This window comes from Ctenocephalides felis, unplaced genomic scaffold, assembly GCF_003426905.1.
Source record: "Ctenocephalides felis isolate EL2017-DRISC unplaced genomic scaffold, ASM342690v1 CF-g0.4_SCAFFOLD_01886, whole genome shotgun sequence".
NCBI classification, from domain to species: Eukaryota; Metazoa; Arthropoda; class Insecta; order Siphonaptera; family Pulicidae; genus Ctenocephalides; species Ctenocephalides felis.
Window position 1 is genome coordinate 153,831,365 of NW_020538040.1, and position 24,008 is coordinate 153,855,372.

The window sequence follows — 24,008 nt, forward strand, 5'->3', positions numbered from 1 at the left end:
GAGGCGAATTGTTTATATCCGTATCAGTAACAACATCCAAACAGGCGAAAATCTCACACACAGTGATTGATAGTTTTGACAACGTCTTTGTATATCATCAATATAATTTTAAAACCCGTAATCATAAAAAATATTAACCAGTTAACTGTGACGCTCACATCGAACAGTACGGACAGTTATGTATAGTCCGAATCAAGCATGACGTATATATTCGTCAAACACCAAGTAATTTGGATTTATTTTACAATTATTGCTATTACTAAATTTCACTTCTTTGTTAATATAAGCATGTATTGCATGCGTATTAAGGGGCACAACTAGTGTGAAAATTTCAAAGAATCAAATTTTAAATTTTTCCATATTTCAAAAATAACATACCAAAATTTTAAATCGATATCTTAAATAGTTTTTGAGTTACAGCCATTTAAATAGTATATATATGTATATAGTATATAGTATAACGATCATTTTATCTTCAAACGCGTTTTTCTCGAAACAGCATTTTCCGAAATTGCTGCAGCGATTACTGAAAAATAAATGATCCGATCACTATCAATTTTTTTTTTACATGTTCTATATATGTTCTCCGTAAAATGAACTATCCACTGGCAAAAATCGAATTTTGCCAGTCCAAAAACGACCAAAATTTTGGGTAAAATTCGACTTTTTTTTAAAAAACGCCGTTACTTTGTCAATTTTTTTTATCGTAGTTCATTTTACAGACAATATTATCTAGTTTAATAAGAATTTTTTTTTTAAATTTTGTCCACGTAAAAGGCCGGAATCACTGCAGCAGTGAAGGGTCTTTTTTTGTCGCGCCGTTTGAGATTGACGATAACTTAAAAAATATTTAATTTTTTCTTCAAAAATTTCACTATGTATTCTTACAACATGTATAAATATATTCCTAAAATTTTGAAATGATTGATAAAGTAGTTTTTTTAATATAAATTCCCAAAAAAACACATTTTTTTAGGCGGTTACACTAGTTGCGCCCGATAAACTCAATAAAGGATATAATTCTGCGAACATGTACTAAGTATAAAAAAGTTAGAATAGTTCTGGATGAAAAACAATGAATAATTTTCAAAATAAAATGTAGAAAATGGTATACAAATAGATAAATTTTGATTCTTATTGATTTGCTATATTATTTTCACATTTCGGGAAGTTTATGCAACTTGCCTTAACGTATAATATCCATAACAATTCCTAATTTTATACAATCATAGCCTCAAAATATTCTAAACGACTTGAAACAACATTTCAGAATATATTTTATTTTTGTCAAAAATTTAATTTAAATAGCCAATGATCAACATTTTAGAAACTTGTCGAATATTCTCCTAAATACACAAAATTATGCCACTTCTTTATGACGTGTATGATTGTTAATCAAAGTTAACTCTTTTAAAAAGCACAGTTAAGAAAAATTTATAAAAAGATTATGATTTCAAAAGCAGATTTTGAATTTTTAAGATTGATAATGACTAACTCGACGACGAATATGATTTTAATTTCACAATATAATTTATTTTCTGACAAATATTGAATTTAATTAGCCAATGGTCAATGTTTTATAAGCATGGCAAAAATAGTCGTAGATACACAAAAATTCTGATACTTCTTTATGACGTGTATTCTTGTCGATCAAAGCTAACTCCTTAAAAAGCACAGTTAAGGAAAATTTATAAAAAAATTATGATTTCAAAAGCAGATTTTGGAATTTTAAGATTGATAATGGCAAACTCGTTGACGAATATGATTCCAATTCTTTTTTCGATGATCACTTTAGATTTTTGACTTTATCTACAAAGAAAATTATAGAATCACTAAAATTAAAAACTTAATATCAAATATCGATTTTTCACAGTTATTCAACGTATCAGTATATATATTTTTTTCAACATTGTTAATTTAAATTGTAAATGGTCTTCGCTTTTTGCGCATGACACATATACTCGTCACAAATATACACAACAAATATACACTTCTTCATGACGAGTATATTCGTCAATCATAGTTAAATGATTAAAAATATAAAAATTACACTAATAAAACATGAGCCACTGGGTTTTCCTTTTAAAATTTAATATGTTATTTATCAAACTAATTACTCAATATCTTTCTATTTAGAGAGATTGTAATTTATAAGAAAAAAAATGAGCTAGTAAAATTACTATGCACAATTTTGCTTTAACATTCAAGGGTCTTTTCAACAATAAAAATGATATTACATTTTTTATGATGCTCAACATGTTTATGAATATGCTAAAATTACCATACCCGCCATATATTTGTTCATATTTATTACAAAAGCAAAGTTTTGTACTATAATTATTATTTGTATCGATAATTTTAAATGAAAATGTATAATAACGAAATTCATGTTCGATTTACATAAACTTACTATTCAAGAAATACTAATTATTGATGCGGCGATGAACGCAGATAAGAAGCATATACATATATGCATGTCGAATAAAAATCGTCATAAAATTAAATTGTAATCACTAGGGAGATGCAAAAAATAATTGCATATAATGCAAAACAATTAAGATATTTAGCAAACTAATATCACAATTAGACAATAACGAATACAATATTTGCATATAAAAACGGTGAAATTCTACGAAACAGCAATTATATTGCTCTAACTCATTATATTTTTATTCTAATTCTACGGAAACATGTGATCGTTATGTTAAATTGTCGGAGTCACGGTTGCGAAGACATCTCGAACGTAAAAGCGACTCAAAGTGAAACAGTTGCATTTGCACGCGAATCTTCCAAATTTCAAAGACGAAAATTAAATTGGGTCGAGCGGGGATTAAAGGTCCGCGAGTAAAAAAGTCCACTACCGATATTTCAAAAACAAGTTAAGATTTTTTTAACTACAATATTTGAAAGTAGAGAATGACAAAATACCAGATCAAGGTTACGTACAGAGTTATGACTATCAAAAATGTACCCTTAAAATTTATATTTTGCATTGGTTGAATAATGTAGCTATTATTTCGTAAAATCTCTTCCAGGCCGTCCCATTTTGCTCAGCGTATGGAGTAAAAAGAACCAGGTGACAAATTTTTGAAAAACGGGCAAATGATTACATTTCTACAATGACCAATTATGTGGGAGTTTTACTTTTACTTACTTTTAACGTAGTCAGATAGTTGTTTGTATGATATGTGTTATTTGTTATGATATAATTGGTTTGGTTTTCAAAATGTAATTGCTCAAAGTCAAGTTAGATCTTCGTGCACAGCCTTGCTCTATTTGAAATAATTTGCGTAAAATTTAAGAAACAATTTGCAACAGAAATGATAAATTATCATGACAAACTATTTCCATTGATTGCCGTAATCATCTCGCGGACTTTAATATCATTCAAAAATGAAATGTGATATAAATAACATGTTAAGATATGCCTTAATTCCCTGAAACATTGTCACATGGTAAAACCATAAAACGCACATGCTGCTATTAGTATTTTATATTTTTTGTAGACCTTCTTGACATCAGCAGATTTATTGTTCCGCTTTTCCATACTTTGTTCTTACCGATTACATTGTAGCTTTAATATCTTAATTATACAAAATAGTAACGCAAACCATTTTTTATAATTATATATATTTCTTATTTTTTAATATTCATTAACGATGTAATTATACCTATAATTAATCTAAGTTCAACGCAGATTATATTGCATTATTCATTCACTTCTATGCACATTCGGCAATTTTTTATTAGGTTTAGATACTTATTACGAAGTTGAATAATGATATATATATATATATATATATATATATATATATATATATATACATTTTTATTCTAAATAAAAATTAAATTAGGATTAATAGGGATGTTGATAGTGGATGCTGGATGACAAATAACCCTGATGTACAAGAATGCATGTATGGCTTCAAGTCTGTTTTGATAATATTTGTACTTTTTTTAAAAACGTTTAAATTTCAAAACGGTTTGAATTTGTAAATTTTAATTGAGAACTTTTTAATTTCCTTAATTTTAATAATATTCCTGCATATACAAATTTTTGCAAGAAAAGTATGTACAGAACCGCAGAATGTATTAAAATAGTACCCGATATATAAAGTTTGCGCTCAAGAAATTCTAAACAATGATTTATGAATTTTTTATTGTATTTCGTTTTATGCTTTCAAAATACCAAAAATGTTGACAACCACTGGTTTAATATGTATGTAATATATGCCTATCTTAACTAGTAAAATGTAGTTTTTTTTTCAATTTTGTAAAATAAACCCATATTTTTCATCCAATATCTTAGTTAGATATTAAAATTTCTAGTCTTAAAAGTTCAAGTATCATTAGATAATTTTGATTAAAATACACGATTAATATATTAAAGGAGAGTGTTAGGGGGAGGGGGACTTGACAAAAAATAACGAAATATTACGTGGGGGATGGAAGAGTATAGTAAAATATCACGTGCATTTATTTTTTACCCAAATTCATTAGCAAACTCATTGATAACAGAGAACTATCCAAGAAGATTGAAAAGAAAAGCGCCACTGGATTTAAGCCATCAACTCTCCTGATAAAAAATGGAAATAACTTAATCATTATTTATAGTAAATTATTCAATAAGTAAAAAGTTAAAATTATATAATTATCAATAAAATATTGTGAATTTTATATCGAATGGAAAAACAACTACTGAGTTGTTTTTTCCAACATGCCCTTGTAGTATACAATGTCCCTTTTCGGCCGACTATTGTAAATTTATCAAATTTATTGAATGTCCTTTACTGGACAGTTGTAAATAAAAGAGATATATATATATATATATATATATATATATATATATTACCTGATTTTTTAAAAAAAAACAAACATTTTCAAAAAAATAAAAAACTATTTTTTCTTGTAACTAAAAATACACGTGATGTTCGGTGGGGGATCAGGGTAATTTTGAATTTCACAACGTATCACCAAAGAGAAGGGGGTCCAAAAATCCTTAAAAATTCGATTACATGATTAATAGACGCCCCTCATATGATGAGAAATTAAAGGTCAGTAGACAAAGTAATTCAAGTTTATTTCACGTGTATGTATCAATCTGTGCGCTTATATTTGAGAATATTTCAAGTATCCATATTAATGGCACGCACATTAATAACATGAACGGCCGCCTCCGTTCGACTTCATATTTTCATGCGCGCATGTATCTATGACAAAATTCATAATTTGTCAAAATGCTACTTACAGCCGCGCAACACCGATTAATTACGTCCGAAGCGGTTATATAAAGTGTTTGATTAAAGTACCTGCTCTTATGCGACATATCCCGTTGTATGGGATTTGGATGTTTGCCATGGATTCCCGAGTGAAACATTTTATCTACTGAAAGATACACGGCGAGGAGACATCTCACACGCGAAGTCGAATTGGTTCTTGTACCAGTCGCACACTCGCAGTCAATCACCGAATACTTAAGAATAACTTATGCTCTATATATCATTTTTACTAACTATACCCACAACTCATTGGCATCTTTAAAAAATGTTAAATTCTTCGTTCTTGAATTATTTTGTAACTTTAGTAAATCCAACATTATAAAAATTGATCAGTTAAACAAGTGATTCGCAAAGTGGTCGACATTGACCCCCAGAGGTTCAGGACAACATTCACTGGGTTCACATCAGAGAAAAAACGTTGGAGTCCACAAAATAAAAATGGGGGTCCACGGTAGTCGATTACAATATACATTAATATTTGTGTACCCATTTTATACTATCTATCATAAAAAGTCACATCACATACAATATTTATAAATTGAACTAAAAATTAATAGAAATCTCTTTTTATAAAAATGTGTAAGACATAGCAATATGGTTGAGCTCGTGATGACCAAATTTACTGACTATTGAAAGGCTTGTCAATGATTTTTGCGCGTTTTGAGAATATTATAATATTTTTGGATACTAAAGAAAAAACACGATGTAATAGTTAAATAAATAAATTTTAGAAAGAATATTTTGCGTTTTCACTGTTCTCGTAACAAGAAAAAGATGTAGCCGGGAGATGTAAAATTATAGCTTACAGAATTGTTGCCAAGTGTTAATAATTATTAAAAAAAAATCATTTCAATTACTTTATTTTTTTGTTATTATTTTAAATGCAATTAATGAATGTATAAAATTAACATGAAATGTAACTTTAAATATTTATTAATAAATTTGAGTACAGTTTTAAGTTTATAAAAAAATATCAGGTAAATATGGGGGTCCATGGCAAAGCCCATAAGTCAACAACACAAAAAAGTTTGGGAACCTATAATTTAAACCATTCATTAGATTTTTGTATAAGCAAGTGGCAATTATATTTTATGTTGTTTTCAAATCTCTACAAAGGCGAGTCGAGTTTTTAAATCTCTACAAAGGCAAACGAACGAAAAGCTCAATGAAGCATTAATCAGAACCCAAAATTTTGACATTTTTGATTAAATTGGACCTTATTCCAAAAATTATACAAATTTTTCTTTCAAAGTATATTAGATAGATGCACTTTGTTTCTTTGTGTAGAGTATATAGTTATAGAAGAGTATATCTATAAATACAATTACCCATGTTGATTCAAAACAACAATATTTTGTTGGCTACAATCGAAATACGTGGTACTTGGGAAAAGGAACATTTTGCAACACCTGCAAACAAATATGCAAAAAACCGAATTTCTTTGGACGCCGTATTTTTGTGCTGAGGGCTCTTATAGAGCAATTTCAAATAGAGCAATTTCAAAGTATCAAATTAAAATAGTGCAAAAATAGTAGTAAAAGAAGTATCAGCAATTTTTTAATATATATGACGAAACCGTGGCAGTTATCACTTGGTAGACATTTTTAGTCAATTTATATGATTTAACTATCTAAAATGTATACATATATCCTGTTGTTTTTTCCTATATTTTATAAAATATTAATAATTTTTTCAATGTGATATTTTTTAAATGCCATGACTCAATTTAATTACTAATTTCTGTCCAATTTATAAGTATCCAGCATATTTCCTGAATTCTTTATTAAATGATTTAAGTAAAAATAAAATTTTCTATTGCTCGTGTGTGTTCTAAGAAAAGGCATTTGTTTGTAAGCGTGATCAGCTGTAACGCGTCCACAACTTGTCACATCCCAATGACGCCTGTCTTTGGGTTTCGTCTTCCGAGATTACATTGATGAGTGATGTTGACGGAACACTATGATGATTTGAGAGACGACGACAATAAATCAAACTAAATTTTAATGTTTTCTCCAATTTCTCACAATATATTGTATTAACCAGTTAACTGTTATTGACAAATATACTTCGTAATACGTATAAAACAGTAAATAGCGCATCTATTTAAATAGAAATTAAAAAAAAAAACAAATATATTTTAAAATGCCATCAATATTTTGGGTTTCATCTTCCAAGATTACGTTGATTACGGAACACTATGATGGTTTGAGAGGCGATGACAGTAAATCAAACTAAATTTTAATGTTTTCTCCAATTTCTCACAATATACTATATTAACCAGTTAAATGTGATTGACGAATATACTCGTCAAAGACAAGCGACAGAATTTTGTATAATGGCGTGTATATTCGTCATCCGTATTAAACAGTGGTCATTTGCTATTTAAGGTACAATTTTTGGAAAATAGAAAATGTATTTTGAAATGTTAAGATCTTTAGAATATTTTGAGGCAATGACTATATAAAACAAGTAGATGTAAGTGGCATTTTACCTTAAGGCAAGTTGCGTAAACTTCTAGAAATATGGGAATATTACACTTAATAGGTAAGAATTACAATTTAGCTATTTAAATATAATATTTTGCTTATTTCGTGAATAACATGCCTATTTTTTACCAAAAATTAATCGATGCGACTTCCAATTGATATCTGTTAACCAAAATTATACTAAACAAAATTGTTAAAATGTAGTTGATATGCAGACATACTTGTAATTATTACTTTTGCCAACTGCTAATTATTTTAAATAAAACTTAATTATTTATTGAATGTATGATGCACGTGTAGTTTAAATTTATGTCATTGCCTCTCGTACTAATTCTTCTGAGCTATTTCACCTTCTTCGCGTCACACGCTTTTCATCACTGATAAACAAACTTCCTAATAACTTTTAGTATTCGGTTACTATCTTTTCACGATTAATTAAATTTCGCTCGTATATGATTTTTAAAACATCGTATCATCTGTCGATGGGAACAATAAGAAGTTCCAAATCTCATATGTTGGTTCTCATAGTATAATATTATATTTACAATTTTAGAGATATGAGTACTAAGTGCTTGTTTTGAAACAAAAGCTGAAGATATGAAATTAAATTAAATTTGAGATTCTGAATCTGCTGTAATTTTCTTAGGAAATTATGTAATATATGTTACAAATTGTGGCGGGCATAGCTCACTCAGTAGCGTGTCCGACTCACACGCTCTTCGTATCGAATCCAGTCGTTGACATACAATTTTAAAAATAGGTAAATTTAAATTAAATAGAATTTGATTTGTTGAGTTGTATTGTTAAAACTAACCCTTTCGACTCGGATGCCGCCGGGCAAATTTCATATAAATCTCGCAATTCGCGAGTGAAAAGGTGAGAATTGGAATAGTTGTGTTAAATTATGAGTAAGTTAGATTAGAACACGCAAAGATAAAAAGATGAATGAAGACATAAAAGAAGATAGGAGTTTGATAGAATTAGAAGATAGAATATGAAACAAATTAAGAAGAGAGAGAAGAATAAAGAAGTTGATAATGCTTCAAATTAAGTAGAAATTGAATTGTTGACATAATAGAATAGAATTAGAAGTTAGAAGAAGAAGCAAGGTTAGAATGAAAAGCAGAATGGAAGAAATTAGTTATGAAGAAAATTGGATAGTATAGGATATATAATGATAGAAAATGATATAATAAAGATACTGAAGTAAAAAATAGTTATAGATATGGTTAAATGCTCTAAGTAAGCGAGTGCAAAATAAAAAAAACCTTTTAAATCTTCGATTGATTTAGTTTTATATGTATTCATTTCGTGTTTTTATAATGTCTAGTGTAGGTTTACACTGGGTGTCTCGGTACAGCGCTATTTTATGTCCCAATCGATGTCATGTAACCTGAACGTGTGTAAGCCACGGTTTTCATGACAAACTGTCAAGTAACACGCGCCGAACAGTATCGTATTTTAGTGTTTTTTTTTTTGATTGTTTGACAAATAAATATCTAATATTGTTAGAATTTTGTACTGTGCTTGCAGTAAATTGTTCTAAAAAAATTCGTATTATATATGTAACAGTAGCCACATTAACCACTTCAACGCTTTAATAATACTTCACCCGAATCATAAAATTATTCAACAACTTAATCCATTAGGTAAACGATTCGGGATAAATTATATATTATTTAGTGTACTAGTCTAATAAATTAAAATATGTTAAGTAATATATCAACAAAATATATATGATATTTTTAGAGTCAATTGACAAATATAAAATTTAAAACTTATATAGGAATGTTCGAACCTTCGGATTATATGATATCGTGCAGTAGCGATGTCCATTTTCACTTGAAAATATATATCAAAAAGGTATTGAAATGGCAAAAAGGTAATGAAAAATCTCTCACACTATTCTTCCCTGAATCAAGTTAGAGTTTAACTCAGCTCACGGACCTGCCCTAGGGCAGTACTAAGCATTATTATTATTGTAGCAATGATTTTTATAGAACCTATTAATATTTTTATTTAATATATAGATGTAGGTACAATTATATAATCACTGACTGATACTCCACATTAACATATACAAAAATAAATATTTTTTTATATATATTCATTTTATTTTTTTAATTTAATAATTAAATACATTTATAAAACGTTATAGTAATTCAAAAGAAAAATGTTCGCAGGAATATTTTTTCTTAACGTATACCTAATCAATCGCATTCATTGAAAGTTTTGCCCTTTATATTACCTTATAACCGTTTGTAATCTATAGTGATTAGTTTCTACATATTCAAATTCGAATATGTAATAGCTAAATTTAGCAAGCACTTTAAAACAATTTAATCAGTAGCAATCGCAAAAAAAATAACTGACATGCTCCCATCGTGTTTGTTTAATCTGACTTACGTAAGAGCGTCGAAATTTCTGTAAGTTAAATTATGTATGTGAAAGATTTCCAGATAAGGTTTCGAATTAATACTACGCAATTAATATCGAAAGCGATTAAAATAATATATAAAACGTGATTTAATTTCCAAAATATTCTTGCTTAATCAAATATATTTTTACACGTGTTTCGCAAAACGCATTCCACGAATAAAATATTGAATTGTACATACATACTTTTTCTGAGGCATATCCCTATCGTTGATCCTAGATTTCAAACATAATAAGTTGTTATATTAGTATATTCTTAAAAATTTGATATGTTTTTGTAATATTTGAAAATTTATCAGTTTTTAGAATTTTAAAAGCCTTCGACAGCATTTTAACAAAAAACATTCAGAATCATTCAAAATGTTACAACTTATCTCATCTGTAAAATATTATTCTTACATTTTTGAATTTTTAATTACTTTTAAGACTTTTAATATTATCGTTTTTATAGTTGTCATTATTTACTATGAACATATAAAATTTGATTCAATTTTGAATAGTTTCATTTTAGTTTTAAAAAATATCTATAAGTCAGTAAAAGTTTTATAACTTATACTACAAAAGTCCTATCAATTAAAAGACTATAGCAGATTAATAAAAAAACAGTAAACTCTTCAATTATTTACAATTATCAAGTAAAGTCTGACTGACTTAAAAGCACTTTCTGAATTTTATAACTAAATAATTTGAAATACTGTGTATACGTTGATAGAATCAAAATTGCGACCCATTTTATTATTTCCATATTTAGAAAGAACAAATTCAAATTAAGATATATTTCAGCACAAAAACTTATTCTGGAGAAATCGTTAAGTATTTACAGTTTATTGTTTGGTTTAACTTAAATTTTTATTCTTTTAATTCCAGAGAAAAAACAACTATGAGAGATAGAGTCATGTAAAATGTTATATCCTATTTAATTTATAATGCTTTTACTGCTAAAATACAATAAGAAATTGAAGATATCCTTTTTTTATTATTATTATTTACTGACGATGAGAGATAGAGTCCTCTAAATTATTATTTCGCATTTAGAGTAGAGATAGATAATCTAATTTTATTAATAATAAATAAATTGACAATCATTATTCATCATTGCTTGAAAAAAAAGTTTCATAACAAATTCATATTTTCAATACTGTTATTACTAAAATCCATGGTTTTAGTACTCCCAAACTGTCAAAAAGCTATGTATTTGCTGAGCGATTAGGCGTTTTACACGTAAAACCTAACCTCCAAAAGTCACTATTGTCAGAATAATAATTGTATCATAAGTAAAATTTCCTGATGTCTCTTTGATAACACATACGTGAAGTTAGGTTTGGAACCTTCTATAATGGTTTTATATTTCGTTTACTCTACAATATAATTTTAATGACAGAGTAACAGTTATTTTCAATTGTGCATGGAAGTTTATGTAAGCCGAAAAAGGGAGCGACTGAAGTACGAATGTTATTCTCAGGCATTTGAACAGTTTTCATCATTCCATTACACGATCATCAATCTTATCATCAGAATGAAGGGGAGGATACGGCGCGGTTCTTTCTCCGTCGCGTCTCTTGCCACTTTATTGACTTAAACCGATATGATTTAACATGTAAACAAACTCAAAATGTAAAGTTTTCTCTAAGCTTTTTATTTAAAATAAAATATTTGTTTCAGGATATTCAAAATCATTAATATACATCTATTACACATTGATATAAAGACGAAAATAAATAATGACAAGATTATTATTAAGATAGTCCTGGTTGAAAAATACCAAAAATTGAAAAAGATGTCGTTCTTGCAGAGGAGAATATAATAAAAATTTGTAACCTTTTGAACAATTCTGGAAAAACTTTTGTCTTAACACTGGTAAAAGCTTTTAGTATTCCAAGTATAATCTTTGAAAACATACATAAATATAATCAAAAATTTTTTGGTTCCAAATATTTTAAACAATAATTAAATTTCAATATTAGGGGAGCTAGTGGTTAATCAATATTAGGGGGGGGGGGCAGTAGTTATATTAATATTAATTATCACAGGCGAGGCTTGGCGAGTGATCCTGTACCTTAGTTCCCCCCATGCCCCATTCACTAGTATTTTGAAATGAAAAAAATTATACTCGCTTAAATAATACGTGTTAAATAGAGTGTCCGGTGCTTGGTGCCGTCCGGCGTTACTGGACTTCCCACTATAAAAGTAGTAAAGCTATGGGCATATGTAAATTGTTTTACAGGAGACACTATATCTTTTATTTGTATTAATTGCAGTTTACTTCGATTTATGATAATAATTTTTATGAAGTTTACGTTGATTTATGAAAAGAATTACTTAGCCAACATGTCAATTTTTTCAAAAAGAATAATTTATCAGACATTTTTTGTCGTTACTACTTGCCCCTAAAGATGTTATAACTAGCCTCTACACGGAATAAGTTGTAACACCGAAAATGTATAATTGTGAAATATTAAGCAATAGTTACAAAATAGTTGTATTGGTTTCGGTATGGGAATAGTTATAGCATCTACTCATCTTCATTTCATAAAAATATAATCAGTAGATCTCAAAATATATTAAATTAGAAAAAAACAGTTACAATAAACCCTAGCTCTTCTTATGAATTTATAATAATTAGGTTATTCATTATCTTGCATACATTTTTTTTAATTTCAACAATGTTTAAAAACTTCAGGCAAAAAAATTATATAGTCATATAATTTTATAATAATTTTGAATAAATTGAGAATGTTTGTATATTGTTAAAGTTTCTAAAAAATAACTCGGAAGATGTTGATTTTTGTAGTATTAGCATGAGATGTTTGTTTGATAAATGGTGAATAATAAATCAAGCATAACAAATACTGTAAATAATTATTTATAATTAAAAATAATTGTTTTTATTATATACAATTCATGTTTGTTTTACAAAATAAAAGTGCACTATTAATGTCCATTAGCGTGTTGGACGTTGTATATATAAATATATATATATACAACGTCCTATATATATATATATATATATATATATATACATATATATATAATTTAGTACCAATATCAGTAGTAAATAATACTTATTTCTAAGAAAACTAATTTTATGCATCATTTAAAAAACTATTCTCACAAAATGCTGTTACTTGCGAAACACATGCTCTCACCTGACCCTCGATTAATATGCAATTTCCACTGACTAAAACGTTTTTGAAGCAGTCAAAAGTAGTTAGCTGTTTATTTCAGTAAAATATTCAATTACCCATTGTTTAATTATTTAACCCACAAGCATTACAAACTCACCTGCACAATTATTTTTATGTAATACAGTGCAAGGTACTTTATTTCCGCGTAGCTTGGTGAAGCCAATTGTTTTTGCTGAGGAACGAAAAAAATCGAACTTAGCCAAAAGTTGTTTTCGGGGAGCTTGATTGAGTGATTTATAATCGACTCTAAAATTTAACATTTTGTGAACGTATATTTTCACAATACAAAGAAATGTCATTTAGCAATGGGACACATTGGAGCAACCGTTTCAATGTTTTGGCAACTGGTACAGGAATTGGCCGAGTGAAATATATAAATATCCGTTGTTATAAACGAAGCCTTGTTGATTTTAAAGTGTATAAGAAATCAATATACACAGGATATATATATATATATATATATATATATATATAAATTTTTGTTTAACTATGTTCTCTTCTATTCACCTAAATATTACCACTGAATCATCTTCCACATTCTGTTTCGCTTCAGTTGGTCTAGTTTGCAACTGAAAAAAAGTTAACTTGACAAACATAATGGCTTAAATAAGTTTAGATAAATAAAATTACGTCGCTTCTGTAATTAATAGTGTTTTGTGTTCGCATAAATCATGTCAATCGGGATCACAATAAATTTTGTGGAGGATCAGTCTTTGACAAGGAGAAGCTCGAGACATCGGTTTAAGCGCCAAAGTAAACATAACACACATATATCGTAAGATGCACATATCGTCAACCTTCGGTTGTTTTAAAAGTTCAGTACACGAAATATTTTAAAAGGCACCTGCCCTTTGATCTTTAGGTATTAACACTTTTGTATAATATTTATCAACCCCAAGAAAAATTTTGTTTAAGGAAAATATGACAATTGCAAAAGTTCATTCACTTGTATCAATAAGTATATTGAGCAAATCCTCTAAGTTTGAAACAAATAGTTGTAGACAACTGGTGGAAAAAAGGGCAGTAAGTACATAAAATTTAAAAACAATTTGTGTTAATTTTTTCGATAGAATTTTTTTAATTAATTTTATTCTGCAATCTGTTATATTAGAGTGAGATTAAGAGTGAGTAGTATTGTTAACAATATTAAAGAAGTGATAGCATTATAATTTGATAATAATAGATAGATATTATTAGATATTATTAGGTATAAAATGAAACAAAAATAAACAGAAAATAGAATAGAAATAAATAGGCAAACGCCTATTTTGGGCACGGCGTTGTGAAATGGCAATAGAAAATCTTTCACACTCTTCTGAATCGAGTTGGAGTTTAACTCAGCTCACGGACCTGCCCTAGTGCAGTACTACCCATTATTATTACCCAAGTTGTTGCAAAATTTTCTAAGATTTAATAAAATTTATCGTAGTTTATAAATGTATTTTTAATCTCTCGAATTCAATTGTCTTCTCTAGTTTTGTATATGCGCCAAAAGTTATTTTCATATCCTCTGTGGTTTTCAATCAAATAATACAATGATTAAAACTTTAAGTAACTAGCCAAATGTTGCCCACAAATGATGTAGAAAACAAAAACAAACAAATCAGATTTTTAAAAACTATATATTTTGAGAATGAACATAAAACTTTATATTATACTTTTTGTCCGATTTTGTTTCTTAAGAGAAAACTTGATGAAGGAGTTGGATTCACATTGGATTTATGTAAATATCTTATGCAGTTGCCTGCAGTATTTTTTTCTAAAACTAGCCAAGTAATAATTTTTAATGTTTAATGAAGATGTATTTATGTCACATATGAAATTTGCAATGTTTCCAATGTTTTTTTTCTGTCAATTCTTTAAATTTCGCCTGTATTACTGTTTTGTAGAAAAAGTGTCTAATTTTAGGATTTTCGTTTCTGTGACTATCTACAAATGCACCTCATAATTTCAAGAAGATAAATAATGAAATAATAATTGAATTGAATGGAATTTGGAAAATTTAATGGAATTGAAATTATGAATTATAATATCACATTATTTACGTTCTTATTATATTTTCATTTATTACTATTGCGTTTTTTAAAACTGGTTTTTATATGCTACTTTCGCTTCAAATAAAATTAATGTTATATACTGTAAGAGAGTATATTACATAGTTAATATTACTATATTTTAGAGTAAATATAAAGTTAATGATCAAATGATCAAGAAAATAGATAGCATGTAATCAAGCTTTATAAATTGCTGTGCGAAGTGGAAATATTATTATATAGAACTAATCACTAATTTGTAATCAGAAAAGCTGTTGTAACTTTTCTATGTGATGTATTGCAGAGAAAATCGCTGACATACTAATTATATATAATTATAATAAAGGTTATGTATTATTTGCATTACATTTACTGATTACTCTATCTATACTTAACGGCTGATTTAACAGCAAAGATATTTAATGATAGTTATTTATTACCTTGGCTCATTTGAATCTAATCCAAATTTTGATATAATGTATGAACAGCATGTGAATCTAATTTGAACACTCTAATAGGATTTTCTTTTAATGAAATTGGAAATTATTAATAGTATGCAACAATGTGATTGATGTAATATATATGTACATATATATTCTATAAATTTAGACTTGAAATACAAATGACGAGCAATATTTGAATTTTAGATCTGTTTTGGATTCAAATTATTTTGTTGTGTTGTTCAACCAAAAATGATTTTGGGTTGCCAGTAATAAACCATTTATTATTGTTAATTATACTTAGCAAATTTAAATATTTTGGCAATCGAAACACACCATTTAATTTTTTTATATTATAGTCAATTATAGAGCAGGAGGAAATAACTTTTATGAGTTGGAGACCAAAAACTGGAAAAAAATGGAAAAATCTATCTAATCATTGGAATGTTGCGAATGAAATTGAAGAGATTCAAATAAATAGAAGAAGCGAAGTTATACCACAAAAGTCTTGACAAGAAATAAATTTACTTTTAAATAAAATTGTGAATTCTTCGTGTTGGTTTCAAGTGACCATCAAGCTGGGATGGTGATTATTAGAATTAAAAAAATCTGAAAAAAACTGAATAAAGTTTGATTGAATAAAAACATAAAATGCAAGTATTTGAGCGTTGCAATTCATGATGTAAAGTAATAATTACTGGTAGGCTTATGGTAAGGTGATAAATACTGGAATAACGATTAACTTTTAACCAAGTAGTAAGAATACAGTGCAATCCGTCTTCTTAGACTCTCTCATAAAAATTGAGGTAGGATATTTTTCTTATTTTGACACATTAACTTCTGTGGTTTGCAGCATTTATCAATCTATTCTAGAGTAATTATTTCAATAATACTCTCAGGACCCAGTGCCAAAATTAAAATCGCAACTTCTGCGATGTCGGCATGTTTGTGCGCATTTGTATTCATAATTTATCCTCGGCGGTGGTAATTCGGACACGTCAGAAGACTATGCAATAAATACATCAAACGGATTCGCCTTCATAACACGCGGTTTTGAAAACGCCTCATAGGAGGCGAGGAGATGGCGAATGCGGTCCCGTAGACGCGAGCCCATAAATCTATCATATCAATGACATTTTATAATTACGTTCTTCACTGGCGGTGGTAAACACACTAACTCTCAGCAGTTTGTATTATAGTCAGAGGGCTGGCGGATTTTTAAAACTAAAAAACGAACCGACACTCTTCGTTGCATACTTTTACCAAGTGGAGGAATACAGCTTCCAACCCACCGACGAATGTGCAGTGGGCAACTACGTATACTTGAGTACTTGGATAGAATCCTGGTACTGTGTATAAAAATTGATTGATAAATTTTTATTATCAACAAAATACATATGTGTAAAGTCAATATACTCAAAATCAACATGATAACATGTAGTACGTTGAATAGAATTGAATTGTCCACACTGCACTTCCATCATAAGGTTGCAGTTTAACTTAACTTTCGGAGTGTATGAAGAAAATTTAAATATGTAATAGAGAAGTAAACATGTAATATGTAAATAGTAGTGATGAGTATGTAATATGTAATAAATAGTAAACATATTAACAATGCGTTAAAAACAATTTATATCTGCAGTGGCATGCCCGTAATAATAATATGCTGGACTTCCATAAAAGAAGTACCGATTGTGAAAAACATTGATTGGGAATACTAACTTATTCGATAGAACATTGAATAGTATGGTATATAAATTGTATGCAGGTACAAAAATTAAAAAGAAATATGTCAAAATCAATAAAATCTAATAAGATATTTGAAATAGGGTACAGCGTAGCTTAAAGGTCGGCGGGTAAAAATTTCCACTACCGATACCTCAAAAACAAGTAATCTTAAGAATTTTTTAACAACAATATTTGAAAGTAGAGGAAAAGATATGTATAACCAGCCACTATAATTCTTACGACGTTGCTATCGGTTGACAAACGACAATAACTGAAAATTCATAACAAAAGTATTTTCTTTCGTTGTTAGTTTTTTTTGGTTGTGAGCTCTGTTGGTTAGTTTAAGAGACCTTAATATAATTTAAAGTATAAGTTACTTAATTGTTCTATAGGATGTATTGTTAATTTTAAGTTAAACTAATCAGATTTTTTTATATAACTTCTAGAAAAGTAAGGTGACCATACGTCCCGGATTCCACCTTGTGTTCCGGGTTTTTCTAAAACTAATATTTGTTCCCGGATTGTACCGGGTTATCAAAAAGTATTGGTTTTAATTGAATCTTCGCTCGAAATAACATCTGAAAATTATATATACAACGTGTATGCTTATATAAAACATCACGTTATTAATTTATATCATATCTAAGGTTTTTACCATAAGACATTAGACCTGTTTGCGTACTGGCTGTCCCAATGTACCCCGGCAATGGGGTAAAACGGACCTGGTGACAAATTTTTGAAAAACAGCAAAAAACAAATTTCTACTACATTAAATTAGCTGGGAGTTTTACTGAACTTAGTCAAATAGTTGCTTCATTGGTATGTGACAGAATTGGTTTGGTTTTCACAATATGATCGTTCAAAGTCAACTTGGACCTTTGTGCCCCGCCCTATCCTATTTGAAATGTTTACTTTCTAAACAATATTTTTCAATGTGCTGTAGCCGGCCATTTATTTCCGTACATAATAATGTTTGGTTTTCACAATATAATTGCTCCAAATTTTTTGTGTTGCGCCCTTTCAAAATTTAATAAAATACGATGAAATTTAATTTCAATTAAATGGTTTTTCCTTATTATCCAGCTCTTCGATTACAAACTTCTCTGTTGGAAAAAGAATTGCAAGATGCAGACGTCGGTCGTACGAGGGTTACGCATTAGAATCCTGATTGCCGTTTGTTCTATAAGCGGAATCAGCCGTTACATTACGTTAAACGGTCCGCGAACTCCCATTTCGCATGATATTAACCCGCTCTAGTAGAACACACGAGTTGATTGAAACTACACACGACGTTCTGTTGATTATAATTTTTTGACAAATAATAATAGACATAGGAACTAAATTTATTGCTAAATTTAATTTGAAGATATTTCAGCTAGATCCTCTATTTCTAAAGCTATGGGGCCGATTCTGCCGTCAATGTTATAGCAAGGCTATGTTACGTAGTTTTTTTCATATCATCAAAAATAACTTCAATAATTTAACAATTTATTTTATAAATAATTTTTCATAAAGATGCTGGTTGAGCATACTTATAGTAGACGAGGCTGGAAACGGTTGTGATTTTTTTTTGATCAGCAATAATTTGGTTAATTCACCCGTTAGCTAAATTAAATAGTAATTTGAACATTTGTCTATGATAAAATAATGAAATACTGTTCTTAAATGGCGATGGATTAGTTATAAAATCAAATCATACAAGAAAAGAGCGAGTGTAAACGAGGCATAAAAATAGTTCAAAAATAATAGCTATAAACACCAAAATGGTTTATAATGACTCTTATTGTCAGAAATATGTAACACAACACGACACAATCATTTAAACTGAATATGATATAACAAATAAAAAAACATAATTTTATATGTAAAAAATACTAAAAATACTAACTTGTTCAAACAAACATATTTCCTACCTATACTTACTTCAAAATAAGTATAGTATAGCACAACCGTACCCAGTCTCCCCTATACAATTTTCCGACCTATCCTAAGTTCCATCGATGTTCCAAAAGTATTGGAGAATATTTTCTGGTAGCCTATAAGATTATCTATAGAGGGGTTATTGTACGTTGTACCGTTGTTGCAAAATGCGGGGTTAAACGTCACGCCTGGTCCATTCAGTCTGACCTGTCAGTCACTTATGCCATTATTGGTTTTGACAATGTCTGTCTGACTTGGAATACTTCAGACCACTCAACGCATAGAGCTCAAATCTATAAAGATATACGACGAGAAATAAACATAGGAAATGTTCGGGAAAAACATTGGTGTAATTGCTCACATAGTTTATTCATACATGACTTGCGTACCAAATAATTTTTTTTGTCTTTTTGACCTTACATAAAACAAGGCATTTAGCTACTTACAACATTTTTCAAACGATTTTTAATTTTTATCAAATTCTATTTGATTCTAATCAGAAGTTCCACAAAACCGATATAAGGCAGCAGAGACATGGGTATTTCACTTGAAAATATAGACATCAAAATATTTCTAGGTTATACAACTTTAAAAAAGCGGATTCCAATCAGAAGTTTTGTGGCGGGAATAGCTCACGCAGTAGCGTTCTCGACTCACACGCTGGAGGAATTCGGTTCAAATCTCCAGCAATGCCAGAATTAAAAATATAAAATATTAAAGTAGCTTAATCTACTTTATTTGTAGGATACAAGAAAAAATTATATTAGAAGTAAGAAGGAAAAAAGAAGTTTAGTTTAAAAGATGAGAAGAACATATTGAGAAACAAGAAGAAGAATGAAAATTGAATGGAATTGAAGAAAGAAAATTGAATGGAAGATTAGGATAAAGCTAAAAATGCTGTAAAAGCGAAGGCCAATAAAATTTAAAAAAAAATCAGAAGTTTCACAAAACCGTTATAAAGCAGCAGAGACAGACAATGGTTTTGACTTGAAAATACAGATAGAAAAGTGTTTCCAGGTGATACCGATTAAAAAAATAATTTTTATCAAAATTCATGGGATTCCAATCAGAAGTTTCACAAAACCGATATAAAGCAACAGAGATATCGGTTTTTTCACTTTAAAATATAGACAGCAAAATGTTTCCAAGTGAAGATGGCATTTATCAGTATTTCAGTAATTGTAATAATAAAAATTCATCAAATGACATAGAATATCGTAGGCTTGTTATCTATAAAGCTACGTTATTAAGAAATTTTACAAAAGCTTATGGGACTCGTTAAGTTCAGATTGCTCAAAATAATAATAAATTATAATAAAATATTATGAGTCTATCATCAAAATTATAATAAAAATATCATCTTCGCCTATTTCCATTCAATTTCAATATTTCAATTCAATTATTAATACTTATGTATTTAGTAAGAACAAATTACTATTGCTGTTGTTTTTAAAAAGTTTGTGCTTTATATTTTAACCACAGAGTTCACACTACTATTTATACTATTAGTTTCAACAGTAATCATAAACTAATAATTTAGAAAGATTTTGTCGAAACCATGCATCGTTGTAATATTTGATAATAAATAGCTAAATTTTCTAAAACAATTATTTTTTAAATCAGTATAATACGTAACGGTTGGTATATAATATTTAATTATTTATTTATTTAAAGTTGCTCATTAATATTATTACAGAGACTTATGTATAAGGTTTGAATCCATCATTTATTAATGTTTCAACAAATAAGTAAACTTCTGTCTAAATGCCATGACTTTTGTTGTTAAAAATTTCATTTGCTAATTTGTTTCTATTCACAAATATGTATTACAAATTCTACCTAAACGCAAACGCAGTCACAAGTGCCAATGTCCTTACCCAATCTTGCATCTACTTTTCTAAAATATTTCACACGAAATATATAACACTATCGATTTGACTTACGACGTGCAATAAAACTACCCAGATTTCCTGAAAGGGTTGTATATTTTATTACGTCTGCTCGGAACAATTTGCAAGAAACCATTTCGCAAAATTTGTGCAAACTATTAGTGACAATTATTATTTCTCTGGCCTTCGACAAGTTTCAAACAGTCTGTTGTTTTTATGTTTTCTTATTACGGACGATGGCAAGGTTAAACTTCAGGAACAAGAATTAATCGGTCGCCTTAAAATATGTAGATTATGGTTGTTTAACATAATATGGGAGAGGATAGTAAATTTATCATAGATCATCTGGCCGCGACTCGTACCACCGCGTGCATGTTGATATCATCTGGTAATTTATTGCCACTTGATTGGAACGTAACGAGTACAAATAATAAAGCGTTTAATATCGTTCAAATTAATCTCAGGTGGCTTTTAATATTAAAATTATATAGAAATTATATGTAACTTCGAAAACAAATATAAATACGTTCAACTGTTTTCCATCATATAATTATAATAAATTATTATAATTTCAAATTCAAATGTAAACATCTGTACGTATCGATGTGGTTTTACCCTTTCCACTCGCTAATTTCGGAATTTACATGTATTTTGTCGCCGGTGCGGCGGCATATGAGTCGAAAGGGTTAATATTGATTTAAACAATATTAGATTATTCTAATCTAATCTAATCAGCAATTCATACTTTAGATGGTTTTCATATTAAAAGTGGGTACGGTTGTGCCAGGGTACGGTAGTGACAGTCCCCATAGTGACAAGAGCTAAACTATCCTGTTTTTGAAATAGGGTCCCAAAGGAAAGTAGAGTATGTAAAAGTAAAAAAAGTAAAGATGAAGTATGTTTGTTTGAGCATGTTTCCATTAAAAAGAGTCTCGCATATTATTATCAAATGTATGGATTTGACTTAAATCGTTTTACAAAAAGTTTATTTTAAAAAGTTACTTAGCATTTATTTTTAACTTCGTGGGTATGATAAAAAATATTTTTACTTGATATTAAATACCAAAGTCATAATATTACTACATTGATATTATATTGTATTATTAATAAACTATGATTCATAATCTCTCATGCAATAAATATTATTCAAGCACATTACATGAATATAAGAAACGTACAGCTTCTTAACTGTATTTTTTGTAAATAGTGAAAGCAGCTGATTTATTGTGGGAAAATATTTTGTATGGTAAAATTATGATAAATCGATAAAATGCATAAGTATGTACAGAAATTCGCTTTGAACATTGTGTGTAGTTATAATAAAAAAATTGAAATTTAAGTATTAAACAGGGTAGAGCGAGGCCTAAAAGTCCGAGGTTAAAGGGGTCCAACATCAATATCTCAAAAACAAGTAAAGTTCAGAATTTTAAAGTAGAGGGAAAAAGATGTGTAACCAGCCATTGTTTTAAATCAAGCAACGTCGCTATGAGGAGATAAACAGCGATTCTTGAGTATCTATAACAAAAGCATTTTCTTTGGTTGTTAGTTTTTATTGGTTGTGAGCACTGTTGTTGAGTTTGCGAGACCTTAATATATTTTTTAAGTAAACGTTATTATATTGTTTTATAAGTTGTATTGGTAATTTTAAGTGAATTTAACTGTTTTATACAATCTCCATAAAAGCTTACATAGGTAAAAAGAACCAACTAGATATAAAAATAATAAATAAACTAATCAAGTTAAAAAAGGAGTTTCACAAGAGATGAATTAAATAAACAGTTATACTAATCCTGCTGATAAATATTACTAACAAAAACTAGGCCAAGATTGCATACAGTGTTATCTTTGTAGAAAAATGTACTCATAAAATTTATATTCTGCAATGGTTGAAGAATGTTCCCATTATTTCATAAAAAATTTAAAAAAATAAATATAAGGCATAGAACCTGGAGCCCCCTGACCGTCCTCTCGTTTAGTTTACCCCGTTTTATTGAGTAAAAAAGATCACGTGATATTTTTTTGCAAATCAGCTAAAAACACATTTCTTCAATGATGTGTTGGGAGTTTGAGCATAGTCAGACAGCTGTTTGTTTGATATGTGTTCTTTGTTGTAATATAATTAGTTTGGTTCACACAATATAATTGTTCAAAGTCAAATTAGAGCTTTGTGTCCCGTTCTACCCTATAAATTAGCCATACCATACATATAGTTCCGTCCAGTTTTCCTAATAATATAATAATTTTCTCAGTTAATACTTCGGCACATGTTCCGCATTTTGTAATCCTAATCTAAAGTTTTTATAATTCGTACTAAATGTGTTGGTTGCTTATACCAAATGTGATTTATAGCATCAATTTGTGGTCATATGCTCCCATAAATAATCATAATGCGTTTATTAGCTCTAGTTTTAATTTATGGGTCTGCACTCTTTGAAATCGTCGCGAGCCAGTTGGTAACCCCATTATGTCCGTGACATCTTTGTGAAACGGAAACCTGAGGATTAAATTCAGATCCCGACAGAGAAAAGAATCTTTTAAATTAGTAACATCTAGAATAGAATTTCCAATGGTTCCCGAAATTTTATTTTTATTATAAATATACCTGAGACGTA

General features: G+C 28.7%; 1 protein-coding gene across 1 annotated transcript in view; it reads right to left on the reverse strand.

Moving 5' to 3' along the window:
- The window catches only part of LOC113376087 (homeotic protein Sex combs reduced-like), a 36,380-nt gene that overhangs the window by 383 nt on the left and 11,989 nt on the right, over window positions 1–24,008 (reverse strand). The window contains exons 2-3 of the mRNA XM_026616013.1: window positions 13,894–13,955; window positions 13,484–13,632 (exon numbers count right to left, since the gene is read on the reverse strand). Of these exons, the coding sequence (XP_026471798.1) occupies window positions 13,484–13,632; window positions 13,894–13,955 (211 nt within the window). The remainder of the gene's footprint in view (window positions 1–13,483; window positions 13,633–13,893; window positions 13,956–24,008) is intronic.